The following is a 23,474-nucleotide window of genomic DNA, read 5'->3' as shown; positions in this document are numbered from 1 at the left end:
TCCTTCTCCCTCCCTTTCCTTGTTTCTTCTCCGGTTCTCCTCCCCATCTCTTCTCTGCAACTCACCTTCCCAAAGTAGACAGACACACACACCCCACTTCCCCGTGTTTGCCCCTTCCCCAATCCCTTGAACCTTCTCCCTAATTCCTCTCATTGTTTCTTCTCCCCCCATCTCTGCAACTCTCCTTTGCGGAGCACAGACACACCACACCCACGCCCACCATGACCTCCACCACAGTGGCGCACACTTCGGCGAGCACCATCACCACCTGTGGACCGTTCCTCCTCCCTTTCTCACCTCCCGACGGCGGCGAGCACCATCAGCCTAAACTTTAGGTTGTATGAGGCGGAGGATCCATCAAACTCAATCGGGTTTTGGGATCTAGAGAGAGGATTGCACAGAGAGGTGTAGATCTTGGCAGCTACGACGACGGAGCCTCGGCTGCCGTTGCGATGACGGAGAGAGAGAGCGATATTATCACGATAATCAAGTGGAACACTGTGAAAATATCGCTGTTGCAAAAAAACGATATTATCGACGATATTTCGCTGATAATATTGATATTTTAGACGTTGCCACCAACTACCTTCATTTTTAGACAAAAAAAAAATTTGTAAAAACGCTTTAATTTAAAAATATTTAATCTAGAAAAGTATAAAATAAATTATCTTATAAAGAAAAAAAATAGCAAAATGAAATTTATGTAATGAGCCGAGAGAAAAGAGCCCCCCCAAAAAACCAAAAACAAAGAAATTAAAAAAAAATAAAATGAATTCGCCGAAAAAACAGAAAGCAAAATCGGAGGAAGCACAATTGCCCAAAAACAGAAAGAAAAGAATCGGACATTTCCAGAACCAGACACACACAGAAACTCCCTCCTCCCTTTAATTTCCTCGTTCTCTCTTCTGCATTGTACGGCCATGGAACCTTCCAGTCCAGCTCCGAGGCGGAAATCCTGAGGAGCTTCAAGCATTGTTCAGGCTGGATCGAATTCGTCACGGAATTTGAGTTTCTTCGGATTTTGGTTTTTGTTCTCGGATTCGATCGCAATGGAGGCGTTGATCGAGCTGTGCGATCTGATTGCGGAGCACCCGGGGCAATTCACCGAGAAGCTTTCGTGGATTTGCGGCCGCTGTCCGCCTCCAGAGTTTCTTCTCGGCGGATCGCCGAGGGTTTCGCGGATTCAGCTCAATGCCGTGCTCGCCATCGCTCGCTTCATCTCCAAATGCCCCGATTCCGCCGATCTCCGCCCGAAATCGGTGGTTCTCGAGTTCCTGCGCTCGGTTCCCGCGTCGTTCAATCGGTCGTTTTGGCCCCAATCGTTTGGAAACGACTCGATCGCTTCTTTCTTCTCCGATTTTTTGGGTTACGTTTCTAAAGCCACCGAATTGTCTCCCGATTTTGCTACAGAGATTGCTGGGTTCACTGGTGAGGTCATAGTTTTGGCAATTAGCAGTGGCGGCGAAGATTTAGGGATTTCTCGGGCTTTTCTCATGGCACTGTCGGAACATTTCCCGCCAATTTTGCCTTCCGATGCTGAGAAGTTGATTACAATGCTTATTGATCATTTTGCGGTTTCGGGACCAGTGGTTCAGTCCCCGGTGACACCGAGGCGAATTGGGGCGAACTCGGAGACCTCATCTGCACAGAGCTCCCCAATGAACGGAAACCATTACCAAGCGAATGAGGGTTCCAGCCCCAGAAATGAGGCGAGTAATGTGTCAGGTTCATCAGGTAGTATATCATCAAGGGGGTCGGTGATGATGAATGGGAGCAGCATTGTGTGGAAGAGTGGTGTTGATCAATTAGGTGTGAATTTCGGTCTCGGTGATGGAGGCGGAGCTGTGATGCTTAGGCAGCAAGTTTCTTCATTTGAGGAAGAATCTGTTGAGAATTTGGAGAAGCAAGATATTGCTTTCAAATTGGTAGCACATATTTTGGATAAAGTCCGCATTGATTCTGCGCTTTTGGAGCAGGTCAGATTTATTGCAAAGAGGCAGCTACAGTCTATGTCAGTGTTTCTGAAGGTAAAGTTTTAATGTTACAGTTTTGAATATATGGTTTTTGCAATGAGAAGTTACTGCTTTACAGTGCTGTCAATGTGAAAAACTAGAATTGAGTTTATATGAGCAAAAGAAATGTAAAAAAAAAAGAGATTGTTTTTGTCATTTGTTACTTGTGAGCAGATTAGAAAGCGGGATTGGACTGAACATGGGGCACTTTTAAAAGTGAGAATTAATACGAAACTGTCAGTTTATCAAGCTGCTGCCAAGTTGACTCTTAGTTGCCTGTCTTGCTATGATACGGATATGAAATCAGCCAAGAAGTTGGCACATGAGACTCTGGCATTGTTGATGGATGCTTCTGAAGCCTGTTTGCTCTCCGTGTGGCGGAAAATGAAAGTTTGTGAAGAGCTCTTTGCTTCTTTGCTATCTGGGCTTGCACAAATTGCTGTGAAGCGTGGAGGCCAGGCACTACGTATTTTGCTCATCCGCCTAAAACCTGTTGTGTTAACTGTATGCGCACAGGTGCATATTTTTAGTTGTGCTAAATTTTAAATATCATTCTGAAGTGTGAAAGGGAATTTCACTTTATTTACTTTTGCTTTTCTACTACATGATTTTACAGGCTGATACTTGGGCAACCAGCCAGGGAGCAACGTTTGAGAGTGTGATGAAGACAAGTTGTGAGATAATTGAATCTTGTTGGACCAAGGAGCGTGCTCCAGTTGACACATTCATAATGGGATTAGCTACAAGTATTCGTCAACGAAATGACTATGAGGAACAGGTTGGTTGTTGCATACAAGATTCTAATTAACAGATTTACATGTATAATGCGCATATGAACATTTACTTGCATCTGAAAGTGTATTGTTTTGTCTTTATTTTAATTTATGTCTCTACATGCTAGATGTAAACATGCTTTTATGTTTGACCATATACTTTTCAACAAAATTATTGGTTCTCCCTTTCTTGTATGTACTTCTTGCGAGGAAGAGTTTTTCTTCATACAAAAATTATACGCGAAAGAGTGGCACTGTACCTTTTCTTAGCATGTCAAACCGTGGTGCCATATAAGTAATGAATTTCTTCAATTTTTTCTGTCTATCTATCTTGACTTAATCTAATTCTTATAAATCTTGCTAATATCAGGTTGATAAAGACAAAGAGGCACTTCCTGTTGTGCAGCTTAATGTTATACGCTTGCTAGCCGATCTGAATGTTGCTGTTAAGAAGTCTGAAGTCGTGGACATGATATTACCTCTATTTATTGAAAGCTTAGAAGAGGGCGATGCTTCGAGTCCTAGTTTATTGCGACTTCGGGTATAATATGTGTCTTTATGGCATAAATGTTATTATATAGGTTTCTCTTTAAACAGCTTTAAAAAGTAACTTTGATTAGCAAAAAATGCTTAATTATATGGTTTCTTAATTATTTATTGTACTGTACAACAGCTCCTTGATGCTGTATCACGCATGGCAAGTTTAGGTTTTGAGAAGTCCTACCGGGAGACTGTTGTTCTAATGACAAGGAGTTACTTAAGTAAACTTTCAAGTTTAGGATCTGCTGAAAGCAAAACTGTGCCACCAGAAGCCACAACAGAGCGCCTTGAGGTCTGTATACTTAAGCAAAACTACACATGATACTGTTGATTGCTTGACTTGATATAAAACAGATTCTCACTGGTTCAATCACATTCTAGACTCTTCCTGCAGGATTTCTTCTGATTGCTAGTGGTCTTGCAAATGCTAAATTACGTTCAGACTATCGTCACCGTCTACTGTCTTTATGTTCAGATGTAGGCCTCGCTGCTGAATCCAAAAGTGGAAGGTAGAAATCTTTCAAATAATATATCTGCTGATTGCATGCTCTAGAGTTTTTCATATAATTATAATTTAATTAATTTACAACTTCCGCACTCGCAGTTTTTATTTTTTATTTTGATACTTTTTCAAAATATTTCCTTTTCTCATTACAGTTGTGTTTCAAATTTTTATCTGATATCAAACTCTTGCAGGAGCGGAGGAGATTTTTTGGGACCACTACTTCCCGCTGTAGCTGAGATATGTTCTGATTTTGATCCTACAGGAGATGTGGAGCCTTCACTTTTAAAGTTATTTCGCAACCTGTGGTTCTATGTTGCTCTTTTTGGCTTAGCACCCCCCGTACAGAATGCTCAGCAACCTGCAAAGCCACTTTCCACTTCACTCAATAGTGTAGGAAGCATGGGTACTATTCCACTACAAGCTGTGGGTGGCCCATACATGTGGAGTGCACAGTGGTCTTCTGCTGTTCAGCGAATTGCTCAAGGAACACCTCCACTTGTAAGATTTTAATGGAGTATTTTTGCTTTCTCTTGATGTTGTGCTGTAAAAGTGACTATGGACTTGCTATCTGTGCTTTCACTTGTTAGATTTATTTATTTTTTCTATTGTTGGGATGGTAGTGCCAAAGTAATCTCTCGTTCTCTGACACACACACACACACACACACACACACACACACACACACACACACACTATGCATTGCCTGTGAATTGTCTCTGGTTCTGTCATAAACAGGAAATCATTTGTTGATGATGCTTGTCCTGTGTATGTATTTAAAATTGAATATTCTTCTGTTGTCTCCTTAACATGGAAAGTTAGTTTGGGGGAATGCTTTCTGGTTTGTGAGGCAACATAATTGCTTCAATTTTTTTCCTTCTTCTTGCTTTGATTTGGTGTTTTGCGAGGATATGTCCCCAAATTTTAGTTTTTCCTTTTAAAATTACTATTCTGGAGTTAAAAACCCATGAAGTATGCTACATAATGTAAAATAGTGAATCTCTTGTCTTCATGTTGTTTTACATCTAATGCTCTCATACCAGATGTATAACCACTATTTTAAATGGTTCCAACTACACATAACCCAACCGAGGCAAATGTATTCCCCTTCTATTGAGAGTCCCTCAAATAACTTTATTTGAGGGACACCATGTGGGAACCGCTCTGTGTTTCATTTCAATTATCCGAACTGTTTTCTTATAATTCATTGTTCAAAGGTCATCCTTGCAAAAAGTTACACACATTGGAAATCATTAAATCCTGCGAAAAAAATAGACGAACATGGTATTGAAGAAAACTCTAAAATGAAAACATTTAATTGAGTTTAAATGGTTTTGGATTTTTATGATTTTTTCGGAGGATGATCTATGCACAAAGATCTAAAACTAAAAACTAGACCGTTCCTACAAGGATGATCTTCACAAGGATGATTTTTGCAATAAAAGCTTTGAAGGAAGATTTGATTAATGGGACTCACACAAACACACACACGCTATCTATCTCTTTATCTCTAAACCTATATACAGTATATTAACTCTTAATCAACACATTCTCTTCAATATATCAGGGAATTCACCTAAACCCAAATAATTACTTACTTGTTTCTCTCTCATGTCTGCTGTTAAAAGTACTTTAGGATGTTTAGACAGTCATAGTTCCATGTTAATCTGTGTCTGCTGGGACTGATTACCCCCAGTCTTTACTAGTTTCCTTTGCACTGATTTATTGAACTCAACTTCTGTCTGACTTAGGATGAGTGCAAATATTTATGTGATTGTAACTGATTGTTTGTGAAATTTTACATGATAATGTCTCTATTTCAGGTTGTTAGCTCAGTGAAATGGCTTGAAGATGAATTGGAACTCAATGCTCTCTACAATCCCGGTAGTCGTCGAGGGAGTGGGAATGAGAAAGCTGCTCTAGCCCAAAGAGCTGCTCTTTCTACTGCTCTAGGAGGGCGAGTTGATGTTGCAGCAATGAACACTATATCAGGTTATTAAATTTCTTACTCCTTAGTGCTTATTTACTGCTGACGTAAATATACATTCTCTGTATTCATTAACTGTCCACAATTTTGATTTTTATATTACAAAAAATAGGATCCCTGGATTTTGTTAATAGTTACTCTTCTCACAAATATTAAAGTATTACCTTCGAATGCTTTGCAGGTGTGAAAGCTACCTATCTTCTTGCAGTAGCATTCTTGGAAATCATACGATTCAGCAGCAATGGTGGCATCCTCAATGGTGGCACTAGTTCAGCTGCTTCTAGAAGTGCATTCAGTTGTGTTTTTGAATACCTAAAAACTCCAAATCTTGTGCCCGCTGTCTTCCAATGCTTGATGGCAACTGTGCATAGGGCTTTTGAAACAGCAGTGTCGTGGCTGGTATGGTTTTATTCTTTCATAAAGCTTCTGAAATAATAGTTTTTCCTTTTTTATCGGCTTGACTTAATCAATCTGTGCTCTTCTTTCGTGTGTGTATGTATCTGTGCTCACATGTCTGCTGTTCTTATTGCTGTTTAGGAAGATCGAATATCTGAAACAGGCAATGAAGCTGAGGTTAGGGAATCTACTCTTTCTACCCATGCTTGCTTTCTCATCAAAAGCATGTCACAGAGAGAGGAACACATTCGGGAGGTTGCTGTGAACTTGCTGAGTCAGCTTAAAGATAGGTGTCCACAGGTAAGATTATACTAGTAAAGTTACTCTAATATCAATTATTTCCCAGTTCTCATTGTCATCAATCTTGCCCTGTAAAGTTGAAACATAACTATATGAATGCAGGTCTTGTGGAATTCATCTTGTGTTGATTCCCTGCTATTTTCAATTAATAATGATTCGCCTTCTACTATTGTCAATGATCCTGCTTGGGCGGTGACAGTTCGTTCTTTGTACCAAAAGATTGTTCGGGAGTGGATTGTTAAATCACTTTCACATGCTCCTTGCTCTAGCCAGGGTCTTCTCCAGGTTGGTCACTGTACTTTCTATTTATGAAGTCGGTATAAGTTTATTATTGGTATCAAATCTCTGAGCATTCATGTGGTATTCCAGTCCTAAAGTGGTAAATAATATAATTTTAGACAGTTAGAACCTCCTCTTAAACTACAATTGTTTTTCTTTAAGGTTTTAGACATTTGGGCAGTCTTTTTTTTTTCTCTTCTGACATACACTGACATCAAATGGATCTTTAAGTATGATAGTTCGGTGTAATATTCTTATTTGTAGGTTCCCATATCAGTTATCCATGACCTTATACTCGTGCTTGTTACAAGAGATCTTATACACTTCAGAGTATTCTGCTTTTAGGATATTATGTCTTTTTTAATTGTGTTTTTAATATACAACTTGTACATGTTTTAGTTGTAAGTTCAGTTAATGTATCTGCACATTTTTAGGTGCTGTTTTTTGAAAGTAAAATGAAGTACTGAAACCGTATCATTGAATTATACATACTGACATCTTATAACTGCAAAACAAGTGGTGAATATGCTCAACCTGAAACTTTAGTGTTGGACTCTAGTCCACTGCATTGTACTTCCGTTGTTTTTATTCTGAAAAAAGCATATTCAACCTGTTTGATGAGTGATGATTAAACATTTGAAGTCTTAATTCATTTTTATTTCAATACACATTTTAAGAAATGAAACCAAATATATTTTGGTGAACAAATAACAAACTAAAATCCAACCCAAGAAGTTGAGTTGGTCAACGTTTAGGTGGTTAGGTGATATGATAGGTACACTAAGGATGGTAGCTGAGCAACATGAATTTCTTTTAGTTAAATTATTATGTATTTGAATCTAGAAATATAATCTTACCGGTGTTGGTAGTTGTTGAGGGTCATGTTTCATGAATATGTACGACGATGATACGATGCCGTGCGATAAGATATCTCCAAAATGTAAGATCCAGATATAACAGTTAAGAAATTCTAATCATCATTATCATATTGAAGTTGTAAATTATAATATTTTGTAAAAGAATTGAACAACCAAGATATCTCCAAATTGTATAGCCCTGTTAATTATTATACTCTTAGGCCTTTTTTTAATATAAAAGAATTTTACGACACTACTCATATCCTAATGTGTATTTGTGGCACCATGTGCTGTATTTATGTCGTATCCAAAAGTCAAACTTCCCGTAAAGTTAACTGGATAAGAATCTGGAGTAATCAACACAAGTCGAGGCTGATCTTGGGTGTATCAGGGCCTTCTCCATATGATATACTGCCTTGCATTGCAAAGTTTGGAGTATTTGTGATGTTGGAGCAAAGTTCAAATTATGATATATAAGACTATATGAAGCACTGCTTGATTGAGTCTTCCATTTTCTATTAGTGCAATTTACACATTTTCAGTCCGTTACTGTTTGTTTTCTTTGAGTCTCTTTGTCACATGATCAATGTTTTGGGCATGTAGAATTATCTTCTTAAGAATTCGCAAGTGCAATAATATGAGTCTTTCAAGTGTATTAATTTGTCTTTGAGTCGCTTAGAATTGAATGCTGAACACTATAAACTTCTCGAGGGGACGTATATATGTTTGAGTGTTTTAATTCCTGCACGTCATTTGGGCTTAGCAAACATCTTCTTAGCCTCATTTTTATGTCTTTTTTTTTGTTTCACTGTTCTTTTCTTTTATTTGCAACTGCAGGAAAAGCTTTGTAAAGCAAACACATGGCAAAGATCTCAGCATACAACTGATGTTGTATCTCTTTTATCAGAAATACGGATTGGTACAGGTAAAATTGATTGCTGGAAAGGCCTACAAACGGCTAATATTCCTGCAGTAATGGCCGCTGCAGCTGCAGCATCAGGAGCAAACTTGAAACTATTAGAAGCCTTCAATTTGGAGGTGCTCAGTACCGGCATAGTTAGTGCAACAGTTAAGTGCAACCATGCTGGAGAAATTGCTGGCATGAGAAGCTTGTATAACAGCATTGGTGGATTTCAATCTGGTACGACACCAACTGGATTTGGTATTGGTGCGGGCCTTCAAAGGTTGATCTCAGGACCTCGTCAACAGACACAAGCCGAGGACGATTCATTTAATGGGATCTTGCTCACAAAGTTTGTGCGTTTACTACAGCAATTTGTGAATTCTGCAGAAAAAGGTGTGGAAGTGGACAAGTCTCAGTTTCGCCAGATTTGTTCTCAGGCAACTGCATTACTACTGTCAAATCTGGTAAACATGTCCTATCTATTTTTTTATCCTTGCTCAATTCTTAAGCCTTTATGTTTCATTATCTGATTTTGTTTTTTCTTTTTCTATTCCAGGGCTCTAATTCAAAATCAAATGTAGAGGGCTTCTCACAACTGCTCCGTCTTCTCTGTTGGTGTCCAGCTTACATTTCCACGCCTGATGCAATGGAAACTGGCGTTTTTGTCTGGACTTGGTTAGTTTCTGCTGCGCCTGAACTGGGATCTCTAGTCCTTGCGGAGCTTGTTGATGCATGGTTGTGGACCATTGATACAAAACGTGGTATCTTTGCATCTGATGTGAAATATTCTGGCCCTGCAGCAAAATTAAGGCCTCACCTTTCTCCTGGAGAGCCAGAACCGCAGCCTGAAATTGATCCTGTTGAGCAAATAATGGCTCATAGATTATGGCTTGGATTTTTCATGGATCGCTTTGAGGTGAGGATTGTACTGATTTCATGCACGAATAATATTAACTACTATGCAGTAAAGATTTGCCTAGTAATTTGATAATGTGCTTGAACTTGAATATGGGAATCATAATTTTCTGTTTTCTGATAACTTCAACGATTCTAAAAGCCTTACAGGATGACTATTTCTAACTATTGGTGTATATGTAATTGTTGTCTTTTTCATTGGTTTTTTATGGGACAAGGAAAGACAAACTTACCCAAAACTTTAAACTTTCCTGAAACTTATTTATCCAACCTGAAAATCCCAACGTTATGCCTCCTTATTTTATCATAAAATAATTGATGTTTGGACTTGAATTTTCTTTCTTGCATCGTCTCTTGCCTAGTGTCTACCATTTTCTTTTCTCTAATTGTAGCCACTTTAATCGACCCCTATCTTGTTCTACATCATTTTGTTTTTAATTTTTATTTTTATGTATGGTGTTCCAGTTGGGGAATTTATTCTCAGTGGAAAAAATAACCGCTTAAAAGATGGTTCTCATTTAGTTATATACTGTCTTGTGTCACTTATCTGGTTTATGTGTTCTCACCTATGTATTTTCTTTTTGATTGGCTGTATAGGTAGTTCGACACAACAGTGTTGAGCAGCTCTTACTTCTTGGACGAATGTTGCAAGGGATAACAAAGATTCCCTGGAATTTTTCGCGCCATCCTGCTGCTACTGGTACATTTTTTACTGTCATGCTTCTTGGACTGAAGTTCTGCTCATGCCAATCCCAGCGTAATTTGCAGAACTTTAAAACAGGGCTTCAGTTGCTGGAAGACCGGATATATAGGTTACTGCATTTTAGTCTTTTGCTGTGAATTTTATTCATAATTATTATATTTATTTACACACTATTGATCATAAGAGGGCACCTTTACTTGCATTTAGTAGTAAGTAAATGATTTACGCACAACCCTTATCTCCTTTTATACACTCCTGCTTATTTCTGCGCTTGGTTATCATTTGATTTGTTCAATCCAAAGGCCAGAAATAAGCAGGGGAGTACATGGGGATAACAGGAAATCATTTCTCGTGGTAGTATGTCCCTGTAGCACAATTTCTTGCCTTCATGTACATGAACGCTTATTCATTGATATTCATATGGCCTATCGACGTTTATGTATACAACTCACTCTCTCTCTCACTAGAGTTCAAGGCAACCATATGTACCATCAATTGGATTCAATACAAATCAATAACTCAACTGTATATGCATTAATGCATTCTGCTGTTATACACTAGGATGTGTGTTCTGGGTTTCAGTTTAGTGTTTCAGCACACTTGGTTCTATGATTTTAGGAAAACTAATGAAAAGGGCTTGAAAACTTTGAGTTTTAATGATAAGGACAAAATAAAGGGTAAAGTGAATAGTACCAAGATTGACTTTTTAGTGTAAAAATGTGGTTTTTCGTTAACGTGAACAGTACCGGGAGCTTTTCGTTAAAGCTCCCTTCTTCTTTCACTTTTGCTTTCCAAGTTGCAGCCTTCTTGTCTGCTGTTTATATTTAATGTTTTCTACATAAAATTTGTTTCCCATAAAAAACAACCCTGAGTTAAAAATGCTTTGTTTATGCTACTCTATTGGTTCAACTTGTCTTAATTTTCCCGAGTTTGTAATTATCTGAAAATTACAGGAATTGACATAATCTTTGGAAGAGTATACAAATAATGATTATTTATTAAGTCAGTATTCTATCTTGGATCTTAGGAGGGGAATCTCTACAGGATGGAGTTGGAAAGTATTTTTTTCCACAAATCATGGGAAATAATGGCAAACAGTGTCTGTATGGTGGAGGTTTCTGTTAAACAAGCTGAGATACAGTAGATCAAATACTAGGATCCTTAGTTCAACCTAACACATTGTCATGCAACTAACAGAGTGGATCGTTGTATAGTGTTGGTGTCTTGGAAATTATTTGGTTTCTTCATGAATGAAGGTGCTGTTTACCCCTTTATCTGGATTGGCTGCCAAATATGCCAAATTATTTAGAAGGTTTATGTAGGAGCTGGTGTTTGTTTATTTGCTTGTTGATCCGTACCCACTCCATTGCAGTAGTGCATGACTGCAACTTCGGCCAATTATATTGTTGATGGTCTTAAGTAGGAAGTTGGGTACTCATTGTTTTGTTTTGTGTTGTTAGCTATAAAGTTGTCCCCTTCTCCAAAAAAAAAAAAAAAAATTGGAGAAAAAAGAAACAGGAATTTGGTTGCAAGAAAATACTTTAGCATTTTGGCATATTTTCTGTTGCCAATATTGATATCAAATTTATCATATTAAGGTTGTGTGCTTAATTCAGTAATAGGTTGACACCGTATGTACCGTGTGTGCATACTTGTCCAAGTCAGTAGGTGTGCTTTTAATGAATTCTTGTTCAACTTGATTATGTTCACATTTTCCCATTTGATTGAAACTTTCTCTTGATGCATGTTACAGGACCTCTTTGGGTTGGTTTGCCTATGAGCCTGAATGGTATGATACCAGCTATATGAATTTTTCTCAGAGTGAAGCTCAATCCATCTCCTTATTTGTCCACTACCTTTCAAATGAGCGAGTAGATGCAGCAGTCTATTCTGATTCAAAAGGGAGTGGACGAGAAAATGGGACCACTTTGGTTGATGCGGTAAGATGGCTATGTTTTCAGTGCAAGGTTTCTGCCAGTAGAGTTTGGATTTAATGATTCTTCTTCATGAACAGGATGTCTAATGCATTCTTATTTTATTTTCCCTATTACTGGGTTCCATAAGGTTTTTCTGCAATATATCTGTAAAGTCACTTAATACATGCAGAACGATCAATATCATCCTGTCTGGGGTCAAATGGAGAACTATGCTGTGGGAAGAGAAAAACGGAAGCAGCTCCTTTTGATGTTATGCCAGCACGAGGCTGACAGGCTTGAAGTTTGGTCGCAACCAACTAATACAAAGTACAATTTTGTTGGCACATTATTCATCACTTCATAAAGGACTTGGAACCTTTTCTTAATACCCATGGTTCCATGTAAAAGTTAACATACTGCTTTTGAATTTCCTGTTATTCTCAGGGAGAGTGCCTCTTCACGGCAAAAAATTAGTTCGGATAAATGGGTTGAGCATGCTAGGACCGCTTTTGCTGTAGATCCTCGAATTGCTTTATCCTTGGCCTCAAGGTTCCCAACAAACACATTTTTGAAGGCTGAAGTTACCCAGTTGGTTCAGGTATGTTTGTTAGTAGTCAGGAGAGTAGGAATGGTAAATTTGGGATGTTGCATATTAGTTAAGCTAGGATAATTATATGCATGTCTTAAATACTTTTCGTGTGGAAAATATAACTTATGAGACATTATGCATGCATCTGTTCAGATTTCCAGAGGTCATAAGAAGAGACTGCTTATTAACAGAACAATTTGTTGTTTATGGTTTAAATTCTGACTGACCTAACTGCATTCTTGCTGGGTATTATCACAACGGTTAGTCACATCTTATGTGTCTTAAGCATCGCTAATCTGTTGCTATTGGTGTAATGTTTTCTTAAGTGGTAGGAGGAAGGGGTGCTACGGTAATTTTGAGAAACATTCCCGTACTTATCCTTTGCCTTATATATGTATATGAATACATGTAACTCATATACATTCATGTGTACATACGCCCGCACGCACGCCCGCACACACTATAGTATACAAATTGCCTCTTAGGCAGGGATGTCTGCATGTCCCCATCATGTTGTTCAGGCTTGTTAAAAATGAGCCAAGGCACCCTTTTAGTTGAAAACATTATTATCTGAGTCCAAAAAATCTGTCCTTTTGAATACAATTAGGAGGTGGGAATACTCAGTTACAATAAATTTGCTTTTGTTATAATTTCTTTACTGATATTTGATACCAATCATATTCCCATTTGTTGCTCCTGGGATGTTGTACATTATTACATCTTGATTAAACTGGGTTTTTTTGCAGTCGCATATCTTGGATATCCGCTCCATTCCTGAAGCATTGCCGTATTTTGTGACCCCAAAAGCAGTTGATGAAAATTCGGCACTTTTGCAACAATTGCCACATTGGGCTGCTTGCTCAATTACACAAGCTCTAGAGTTCCTTATTCCTGCATATAAGGGTCATCCTCGTGTCATGGCATACGTTCTTAGGGTTTTGGAGTCTTATCCTCCAGACCGAGTAACTTTCTTCATGCCACAGCTAGTGCAGGCTCTGCGATATGATGATGAGGTGAGTTAATAGAAGTTTTGAATTTATTCCTTTAGCTACATTTGTTTTCATTAGTTTTGTATTTGGGATGCAATTGGAAAGTTTATTTGCATAGCTAAAACTCAGTTTTACTTTATTGTATATCATTCTTCAATCTTATCAAATGCCCAATCAAGTTTTTAGAATCCTTGACTTCTTAGTCTCATACCATATACTCCTAATAAAACAGCCAAGTGTAGGATTCTTTTTTATTGACCTGAAGATAAGATGTATGGTTGTTCTATTCATATTGGGGTGAACTTCAGCGGTCCTTACTAAAAAATTGTGCCTTGTGCCATTTATGTTTGGGCAATTTTAAGTACACAACTAAAAATATCACAGTTCTGAAACATTTAATGTGGTTATTGCATGTATCAGAAAACCAATAAAACTGTGTTTTCTTGTTTTATATGTAGACTTATGTCCTTTATAATAATAATAGTAATACAACTTTGAGGAGTTTCTAATGAGTGAAATGAATACTGTCCAGTCAAGACAAGATCCTTAAGATCATAAGTTTGTTTCTCAATTCATCATAAAAGATCCGCTTGCTCCGAAATGACTTGACCCAATAGGGAAATCCCAATTCATTGGGCCTTTGGATGCAATCAATCGAAAGCCCCAAGGTGCCATATTCTAGGAGCCCAAACTATGTGATTGAATAAATCCTCTTCTATCCACTGCTGGTCGACGACTCCTTCCAAACTCCGATTCATATTGTTCATTGAGAAATCTCTGATCAACGGTAGAAGGGATTCCTGATCAACCACCAATTTAATTCAACTTTCCCAGTTGTTATTTATTATTACTGCTATAATTTTTATGCTTTTTATTTTTATTTTAATTTTACAGCTAATTTCTTTGTGTTTATATATTTTTAATTATTTTATAATGCGATTTGCCTCTATTATTTTCTATAAAAGTTGATTGGGTAATTGGTTGGTAGGACTAAGGTTGAGGATCCTTAATTTGACCACACAGTCTGGAGGTGCAATCATCATAGACCATTGTTCCACACATTCCGTGTAGCTCTTTGCAAGTCTTTCTTTATATATCTGATCTCTACTTAATTCGTTTTGCAGAGGTTAGTAGAAGGCTATCTGCTTAGAGCAGCTCAAAGAAGTGATATCTTTGCCCATATTTTAATCTGGCACTTACAGGTGAAGCCTGATTCTGTGAAACTAATCTACTTCCTTCCTTCCTCCGTCTCTGTCATACACACACACAGATGTGCGCACACACATGAAAGTCCACATGCATATCTTTTTAAGAAAATTTGATTGTGTGTATTAATGGCAGGGTGAGACATCTGTTCCAGAATCAGAAAGAAAAGATGACGTCCCTGTGAAGGTATGCCTACAATCTGAGAATGGCCTTGCGTTTTCATTACATGCTGTCAATTGGCAACCAAAATTTTGGGCATATTTAAAGTTTTGTTTGTGATACCAAGGAATTTGATTCTATGTTGGAAAGTTGATAACTAATATTTAAAGTTTTGAGTCTTTTGGTTGGAATTGTGCTGAAGACAGTCAGCATTGCACTGTTAAATCTAGAGAATATATGAGAAATGATATCATAAAGTCATATTTGAGTATAAATTAAGATATGCATAGAAACGGGGTATCCGCTACACGGTATGCTGTCATGTACTAGTATCTGCCTAGGAGTTTTACTAAATATTTGCAATGATACTTAGTCTTATAGGAATGGAATATCTTCAGTAAAAGGTTTGCATCATTTTCTGTAATAGCTTTCTATTGTTCTCAGAGGCAGTAACTGTTGGTGACCATGGGTCAAATGCAGTTCATGAGTTAATAAGTGAATTTATGGTGATTGGTGATAGATAGTGCATTATTATATTTTAGGTCATCCCTGCATTCTGAATCGCTGAAGGGACGGTCAGTATGAATTTTCAAGAACCAATTTCTTGCATTTTGTGTAGAAAATCACAACATTACTTGGATTAAACTTTTGCATTGGACTTATAATCTAGTTGGAAGCATCTCCAATTAATTTTAATTCGGTTCAATATGTGTAGTCGTGGAACAAGAAGTTTGTATACCACTTTGATGTGTTATCATTTTTTATTTTTAAAATAAAAATCCAGAACTGCAGAGTCCATTATCAAAAACCATTGTGTCACCAGAAAAAATTGTAATTCCGTTCAGCATGTATATCTGATCTTCGTGTGTATAGAACAGTACAAGCTAAGATATGTTTGCATCATTTTGTATCAACTGTACAAACTTTTTTAAAAGGTCTTAAGTAAATTGAATATTCACATGAGTTCACATGGTCTGGGTTTCTTCATCTTTTGTTGTTGAATAACTTGAATTAATTGATGCTTCCTTTTCAGAATAGTTCGTTTCAAGAGTTGTTGCCTCATGTTAGACAGCATATCATTGATGGTTTCAGTCCCAAGGCACTTGATATTTTTCAAAGAGAATTTGATTTCTTTGACAAGGTTACATCTATTTCCGGTGTACTCTTTCCGCTTCCGAAGGAAGAACGCCGAGCTGGTATCCGGAGGTATACTTGTAATGTGTGGAATTTTTTCTATAAAAATGGTCTTTGGATGCTTGAGCTCATAATTTATAAATATACACACACATAAGCACATGTGTGCATATAGTGTGCATATATGTGTGTGTCTGTGTATGCTGTTGATGCTAATATGCAATCTGCTTAAACAGAGAGTTGGAGAAAATTGAAGTTGAGGGAGAGGATCTCTATTTGCCAACTGCTCCTACCAAGCTTGTAAGGGGAATTCAGGTAGATAGTGGAATACCCTTGCAATCTGCAGCAAAAGTTCCTATAATGATAACATTTAATGTTGTCGATCGGGTTGGGGACCGCAGTGATGTAAAACCACAAGCTTGTATTTTCAAGGTAAGCTTATCCACTTACATCTCAAATTGATTAGACCCATGTATGGTTGAAAGGCTGCTTATGTTGTTTAGTTTGTACTATGGGATATGATGGATAAAGAAGTTACATGATGCAGACAATTAGTCTCAGGATTTTTAAACTTGTGACCTCTTATTTATTCCTATGAAAATTTGAAATATTAGAAATGTTCAAGTTTTTTCTTATTTCATGGCTTAACGGAGCTCCCTTTCTTGAAGGTTGGAGATGATTGCCGCCAGGATGTTCTTGCTCTTCAAGTGATTTCCCTGTTGAGAGACATATTTGAAGCAGTTGGAATTAATCTTTATTTGTTTCCGTATGGTGTTCTCCCAACTGGCCCAGAGAGAGGCATTATTGAGGTTTGGATCTTTGTCAACTACTTTTTAGGGTCCTGCATGCCTGCTATTTTGCTGAGAGATCTTATTCTTCAATTTACACGATTCCATGTGAAGCTTTAGATTTTACAGTCCAGTTCATTTTCCAGTTTCATTATTTGGGTGTGCTAGGCAATGTTCAGACTACTTTTTTTATATGAGAAACACAGGTTTTATTGATAAAAGAGATACAATGTGGCGGATAAAGTGTCCCCTGAATGAACACACGGTTATTCACATCTAACAAGGTTCTGGCTACATTTGATTTATTTCTTTTAATGATTTGGCTTTGGCATATAGTTAAATACTACAGTATTTGTAGAAAGCAGTTGAAAAAAATGTGTCTTTCCTTGAAGCTAGCTGTTGCCTAATGTATCAGCAATGGTTTTTAAGAATCTTATCCGGATAATATTTTGTTTTTATCTGCCTCATGAACATAAAAGGAAGAAAATAGTGGAGCCGCTTTTTCCATTTTATATTATCCTCCAACTAGTTTGTAAACTAAAACATTTTTGCTGTCAGAAGAGAAATCGGGGATCAAGTCTTTTCCTGCCACGAGGCTAGGCCCAATGGTTGTTTGAGGGATTTGAAGGGCTGCAATATTTTTCTTGTCTGTTTGGTAATCTACTGGTGGAAAGTCTCTTTGTTTTTGTGCTTTGGTACAAAATTTTCTGAAGTAGGGGTCAAATCTGGATATTTTAAGCATGGGTTTTAGATTGATTGCCTACAACTACTTTCATCAAGGTTTTATGTGTTTATGCTGGAATAGCACAAGTTATAGACATTTTAAGGCTCAAGCCAACCAAAAGTAGAAACTCCAACATCGATTGTATCACTTAGCCAATTAATATTGAATTTTGATTTACTAGACATTCATATCTTCAGCTCTACTGTGTGAATTATGAATGCAATTGCATCGAGTGGTAGATTCGAAAGGGTAATCTGACGTTGTAATTTCCATTCCAAGGAATGTCTTAAGTTGGGTGATATGATCTCCCCAAGCTTCTTCCCTTGAGCTAAATGGCTGATTATAGTAGTACGGGCACATTTGGTTTCTTTCGTAATATATTTTTTTATTGCAGGTTGTACCTAATGCACGGAGCAGAAGTCAGATGGGTGAAACTACGGATGGTGGTTTGTTTGAGATTTTTCAACAGGATTATGGACCTGTTGGGTCTGCCAGCTTTGAAGCTGCCCGCGAAAACTTCATCATTAGTAGTGCTGGTTATGCAGTTGCCAGCCTTTTACTTCAACCAAAGGATCGACACAATGGGAATCTTCTGTTTGACAAGTACGATCTTCGAACCAGCCTTTTACTTTTTTATTTTCTTATTTGTTCTTTTTTGTCAAATTTGTGTTTGGAAGGACTGAGAGACGTAGGCACCCAGCACATATGGTACAAGCATAGCAAACTCAAAAACTGACCTTCAAACCACTCATGTATTATTAGCCACTTCCAAATGCTATACTTGAAACATGTAAGGTATACAATTTGTGAAAGTAAGGATTGATCTGAAACTGATGTCGACATGCCTGCTAATGCAGCGTGGGAAGGCTTGTTCATATTGATTTTGGTTTCATCTTGGAAACTTCACCGGGTGGAAACATGCGCTTTGAAAGTGCACACTTTAAGCTCAGCCATGAGATGACACAATTATTAGACCCTTCTGGGGTTATGAAGAGCGATACATGGAACCAATTTGTGAGGTAGGAAGGGGTTTGTCCCTTTTGGTTTCTTTTTCCTCACGATGTTTCTGGATAATATTTTTATGTTGATTCTTTTTGGCTAGAAGTTTAAACGTGTGTTACGTTCTATGTAAACCATCCACAGCTTGTGCGTTAAAGGGTACCTTGCTGCCCGCCGATACATGGATGGGATCATCAACACAGTGTCGTTAATGCTAGACAGTGGGTTGCCTTGCTTCAGCCGCGGTGACCCTATTGGAAATCTTCGTAAGAGATTTCATCCAGAGATGAGTGAGCGTGAGGCGGCCAATTTTATGATCCATGTGTGCACAGATGCCTACAACAAATGGACGACCGCTGGGTACGACTTGATACAGTATCTGCAGCAGGGCATCGAGAAGTAAAAAGGAGATGTTTGGAGCTTGTTTTACAAATGTACATGATATGCCTGTAGTGTTATAGTAATTTTCGTCGTCGTAATTTTTTTACGGAGGAATCTCCACTTTATAGTGTTGAGAGGACTCTTGGAGAGGCGTGAAATCGAAATCATTTTATTCTATGGATGGAGATCCTCGTGAGGTTTGTAAAAATACAGTTTGTAGTTATTATTTTATTAATGGAGTTCAAACTCTGTTGCTTCCAGGTTTTAAAGATGCAAACGAATTAGGGAAGTTGCAGACGGTGCTTTACTGCAGTTGCAGTAAACAAAAATGCCTATGCATTTTGGTGTGGGCTCAATTCTCACCGATCTCTCTCACTCCTACCATTTAGCAATTTACTCACCGATCTCTTTATGAATCCAAGTCCATTGAACTGGAGCTAAGGATGAAGATAACCTCCAAATCTCCTCCGTAGTAGGGTAAATTTTGCATGTGCTTTTTAACTGACTTCTTCAAGACAATAACTTTGGAATCACTTTCAACATGATGTTCTGCAAATCCATGTCTTTATCTAATACCTGCCTTGAAAGTGCTTCCTCTGCCTCAGTTTCCTTAACAGATGATCTGAGGAGATGGCAGCGTTCGCCTCCCAAAAGGATCCCTCCCAATCTCGTATGACAACGCCCAGGCCAGCCTCGCAAGATGATCTCCATTCACCATCTACATTTATTTTAACAAAAGCGGGTGTGGGAAGGGTCCAAATGGCATTTCTTCTTGTGGTAGCAGAAGCTCTCGTCTCTCTGCAATGATGCTCAAGCCTCTTCGCTACAGAGCGGGAGATGATCCCTTCAGCGTAGCTGTGGTATCAGGGTCCTTCCTGAACATAAGCATTGCACCTTTCCTTCCATATCTCCTAGCAAATAACACCCACCATGATAAGAAAATGATCCCTTTATGTTGTACTCTTTTCTAAGTTGGTCAAATATTGATATATTTAAGTAGATCGTAGTTTTACGATGAGTGCAAAATGATCTCAAGTTCAAACCAAACATTTCTTGGTCCAATGTTTAAAGAGTTTCAACTTAATGATACAAACAGCAAAATACAAAGTAGATTGATAATACGAAAACACTGGCATGAATGCTCGACCATACTACCACAACTTGGTGATGGATCGTTATTTTACACGCACGATACGGTATGATACACAGAACCAAGATCCAACAGAATCGCTACGTACTCAGATAGCTGATGTTGCAGGTGATGGGATCCAAACTAGATGATTTTCCGGCAAGAAATGGCAAACTGGAGATGAAGCGCTAGCTTTAATTCCAAGAAGGGCAAACAAGTCGTGGGCAGGGTCCCAATCAGAAGTGTCCATGTGGCAAACAGCTACAGCTTGAACCTTATCACCATTCTCACCTCCAAGTTTAACCTTGAAGAACTTGGTGTCTCTCTCAAAATGGTGGCAGAAGAACACTGCATAAGGATAGGCCAATGGATGGCAAAAAACCATTTTGGAAGCCAAAACTTGTTTAGGTTCTTCTAAGATAGTGTACCTTTGTGTGATGGATGTTGATGTTGTGGGGTGCTCGGTTGAGAGAATGTTGAAGCGAACACCTGAACCGATGATCTTGGTAACAAAATTTGTCATGGACTCCAGTGAAGTGGCACAAAACTTCGTCTCACCCGTGATGGGTTTCATCTCACATTGTTCAAGTGCATATGCGACATTCTTCGCTTCTTGAGAACCTTGTGGGATTGAGAAGAGTTGACGAATTTGTGGGATATGTGGTGTTGAGAATGGGATGGAATCAGCTACTTCTTTAGGCAGGAAACGAGAATGTTCTTGGTTGGGAAAGTGGAGAGGCATTCTCATACCGCAGTGTAAATCATCGAACGTGAAAAATCCTTGCTTGGATGCTTCATTGTGATCCATGTGAGGTTGAGATTGTGGATGCATATGAATATGAACATGCTCATGAGAAGGCTCAACTTCTTCTGTTCCATAACTCATTTTGTAAGGAGTCTCGACTTCTTCTTTGGCTGCATAACTCATTGTGTAAGGAGTTTTAACTTCCTTTTTGCTTTCCTTAGTTGCATAATTCATTGTGTACGGAGTCTGGACTTCTTCTTTGGTAGCGTAACTCATTGTATAAGGAGTCTCGACTTCTTCTTTGGTTGCATAACTCATTGTGTAAGGAGTCATAGCTCCTTTTCTGCCTCCATAATTTGTTATGTAATTGGGAATGTCCTGTAGTTAAAAGTTAGTTATGTAAGGATCATATGATTAATCTTAGTAATGTATAAAATTACTTGTGTCTTCATTTACCTCCACTTCTTTCATGCTTTTTGTAGCTCCAATTCCCTTTCTACCTTGTTTGTTTCCATAATTTGTTATGTAATTGGGAAGGTCCTGTAGTTAAAAGTTAGTTAAGGGTCAAGTGATGAATCTTAGTAATGTATAAAGTTAGTTGTGTAATCACTTACCTCCACTTCTTTCATGCTTTTTGTAGCTCCATTTCCTATTATGCCTTGTTTGTTTCCATAATTTGTTATGTAATTAGGAAGGTCCTGTAGTTAAAATTTAGTTATGTAAGGATCATGTGATCATAATCTTAGTAATGTATGAAGTTCGTTGTGTAATCACTTACCTCCACTTCTTTCATGCTTTTTGTAGCTCCATTTCCTATTATGCCTTGTTTGTTTCCATAATTTGTTATGTAATTAGGAAGGTCCTGTAGTTAAAATTTAGTTATGTAAGGATCATGTGATCATAATCTTAGTAATGTATAAAATTACTTGTGTCTTCACTTACCTCCACTTCTTTCATGCTTTTTGTAGCTCCAATTCCTTTTCTGCCTTGTTTGTTTCCACAATTTGTTATGTAATTAGGACTGTCCTGTAGTTAAAAGTTAGTTATGTAAGGATCATGTGATCATAATCTTAGTAATGTTTGAAGTTCGTTGTGTAATCACTTACCTCCACTTCTTTCATGCTTTTTGTAGCTCCATACCCAATTTTGTATTGTTGTTTAACTACATCCCTTGCTCCAGTGGCATAACGACACTGCTTTAGAATAACAAGAAATATGATTTTTTTCTTTCTATATATCCATTTATTTTTTCTATATATCTTGAGCCTCGAGATTCATTTTAACAAACAATACAATATTTACAAAAATACATTTAATAATAGGTTATAAACTCACATAAAATATGTGCATACAATTACTAATAGATCAAAAGTTAGTTGGTAACTTATATTTATAATTGAGATGAGAATAAACCTCAGCGATATATATGGTTAAAATTTACTATGCTCTTGGAGTACTGTCTATAAAATGGTTAATAAACAAGTACATATTCACATATTCAAGAAACTCGAGAAATAAAGTTTCTGACTCAGTGAATCCTGTTAAAACGAAAAGAGGAAAAAATGAAGACCTAATGTTGCTGCTGATCACTCTTTATTTATTTATTTATTTTTGTATATGGCTATAGGGCTTAAATATGAAGGTTATTTTGGAATGTTCTGTTCTATTAATCAAGACCATAGGCTTTATCCGTTTTCATTTTTATTATTTGCAAATAAATTTTCAATGGAAAATTTGAGACAAATAAAAATTATAAATATTAGAAATTATATTTCATGAAATATTTATAAATAGAAACTGAATTACCGAACGCTAGTTGGAAAACCTGAATTAAAAATCTCTCTTTTTTTTTTTTTTTTGAGAAAATCTAAGTTGTTTTTTTTAGATTTAGTACAGTTGTAACGTACCTACCTATATTTAATAAGATTACAAAATTTTGTAAGAGAAATATATTTAACGTAAAAATGAATACAACATAGTGCATAGACAAAAATGAATACAACAGTTGCCTATAACAGTTAACAAAAATTTCTGTTAATAAAACCAGAAATAGGTGGGGATTAAACCCACACCATAGTGCATAGATATGATTACTTTCCGTTACTATGATAATGCGCCATCTGCATGAAATTAATTAAGATAGAACAGTAGGACGCTTTGGTGAGGTGTTAAAGGTATTACCAAAACAAACAGAAGACAAAAGATGATGAATCGAGAGGCCATATTTCTCTACTTTGAGATTTTTCTCCTCGTACTCCTAGTGAGGGTGTTTAAGGGCTTTTTATAAGCACTGAGAGGTTTCACTGGTATTAATTTATTTTAATTTAATTGATAATCATTCTTATCTGAAAGGATAAATATAATGCAACCATAGGCATGACTTGACATTTCCCCCCTTATTCGGTGGTCGTATTTTATAAGTAAATAATGATGGCAACTAATCACACTCACAGAGATTTAAAAAAGACCATACTTTGGGAACTATATGATGGGAAATGTAAAGTGTCTTTGAATGAGTATTCTTTATTAGTAAAAAAATTCTTTAAT

At 37.3% G+C, this 23,474-nt stretch overlaps 2 protein-coding genes across 13 annotated transcripts; one reads left to right on the top strand and one right to left on the bottom strand.

Annotated features, from left to right (window-relative positions):
* Positions 1-770: 770 nt before the first annotated feature.
* LOC103424996 (phosphatidylinositol 4-kinase alpha 1) lies at positions 771-20,100 on the top strand. Of its 3 annotated transcripts, XM_070822263.1 has the most exons (27): positions 771-2,027; positions 2,187-2,528; positions 2,629-2,790; positions 3,156-3,326; positions 3,459-3,617; positions 3,707-3,834; positions 4,022-4,328; positions 5,651-5,819; positions 5,996-6,213; positions 6,352-6,510; positions 6,613-6,795; positions 8,484-9,014; positions 9,107-9,466; positions 10,063-10,277; positions 11,922-12,108; positions 12,275-12,411; positions 12,529-12,682; positions 13,420-13,686; positions 14,787-14,864; positions 15,004-15,054; positions 16,061-16,233; positions 16,398-16,593; positions 16,830-16,970; positions 18,068-18,276; positions 18,531-18,692; positions 18,817-19,084; positions 19,315-20,100. In XM_070822263.1, exons 1-26 carry the CDS (start codon positions 1,050-1,052, stop codon positions 19,073-19,075), a joined length of 6,096 nt encoding a protein of 2,031 aa, XP_070678364.1. In that variant the 5' UTR covers positions 771-1,049; the 3' UTR covers positions 19,076-19,084; positions 19,315-20,100. The 3 variants fall into 3 exon arrangements, 2 of the variants coding, with proteins under 2 accessions (XP_070678364.1, XP_028957876.2); XM_029102043.2 differs by lacking the exon at positions 19,315-20,100 and having other exon boundaries at positions 18,817-19,313; XR_011581235.1 differs by lacking the exon at positions 19,315-20,100 and having other exon boundaries at positions 783-2,027; positions 16,066-16,233; positions 18,817-19,313.
* On the bottom strand, positions 20,085-23,181 carry LOC103424982 (BURP domain-containing protein 6-like). 10 transcript variants are annotated; one of them, XM_008363068.3, is made up of 7 exons: positions 23,109-23,181; positions 22,034-22,120; positions 21,870-21,953; positions 21,706-21,789; positions 21,542-21,625; positions 21,384-21,467; positions 20,085-21,305 (listed from the first exon to the last, which is right to left on the bottom strand). In XM_008363068.3, the coding sequence occupies exons 1-7, from the start codon at positions 23,148-23,150 to the stop codon at positions 20,292-20,294; spliced, it is 1,479 nt and encodes a 492-aa protein (XP_008361290.1). In that variant the 5' UTR covers positions 23,151-23,181; the 3' UTR covers positions 20,085-20,291. The 10 variants fall into 10 exon arrangements, with proteins under 10 accessions (XP_008361290.1, XP_017183924.1, XP_070678367.1 ...); XM_017328435.3 differs by having other exon boundaries at positions 22,034-22,123; positions 23,109-23,173; XM_070822266.1 differs by lacking the exon at positions 21,870-21,953.
* Between the last annotated feature and the right edge of the window lie 293 nt (positions 23,182-23,474).

Source organism: Malus domestica, chromosome 05, assembly GCF_042453785.1.
Source record: "Malus domestica chromosome 05, GDT2T_hap1".
In the NCBI taxonomy this organism is placed as follows: domain Eukaryota; kingdom Viridiplantae; phylum Streptophyta; class Magnoliopsida; order Rosales; family Rosaceae; genus Malus; species Malus domestica.
Note: the sequence above shows the minus strand (reverse complement) of the source record. Positions and strands in the feature narration are given on the sequence as shown.

Bases quoted from the DNA above. Each gene is read 5' to 3' on its own strand.
- LOC103424996 (XM_070822263.1), top strand. From the start codon at position 1,050: ATGGAGGCGTTGATCGAGCTGTGCGATCTGATTGCGGAGCACCCGGGG. The intron at 12,412-12,528 runs GTACAATTTTGT...TGTTATTCTCAG, and splicing joins TCGCAACCAACTAATACAAA to GGAGAGTGCCTCTTCACGGC. The intron at 15,055-16,060 runs GTATGCCTACAA...CTTCCTTTTCAG, and splicing joins AAGATGACGTCCCTGTGAAG to AATAGTTCGTTTCAAGAGTT.
- LOC103424982 (XM_017328435.3), bottom strand. From the start codon at position 23,150: ATGGCCTCTCGATTCATCATCTTTTGTCTTCTGTTTGTTTTG. The intron at 21,790-21,869 runs GTAAGTGAAGAC...TTTTAACTACAG, and splicing joins AAAGCATGAAAGAAGTGGAG to GACCTTCCTAATTACATAAC. The intron at 21,468-21,541 runs GTAAGTGATTAC...TTTTAACTACAG, and splicing joins AAAGCATGAAAGAAGTGGAG to GACCTTCCCAATTACATAAC.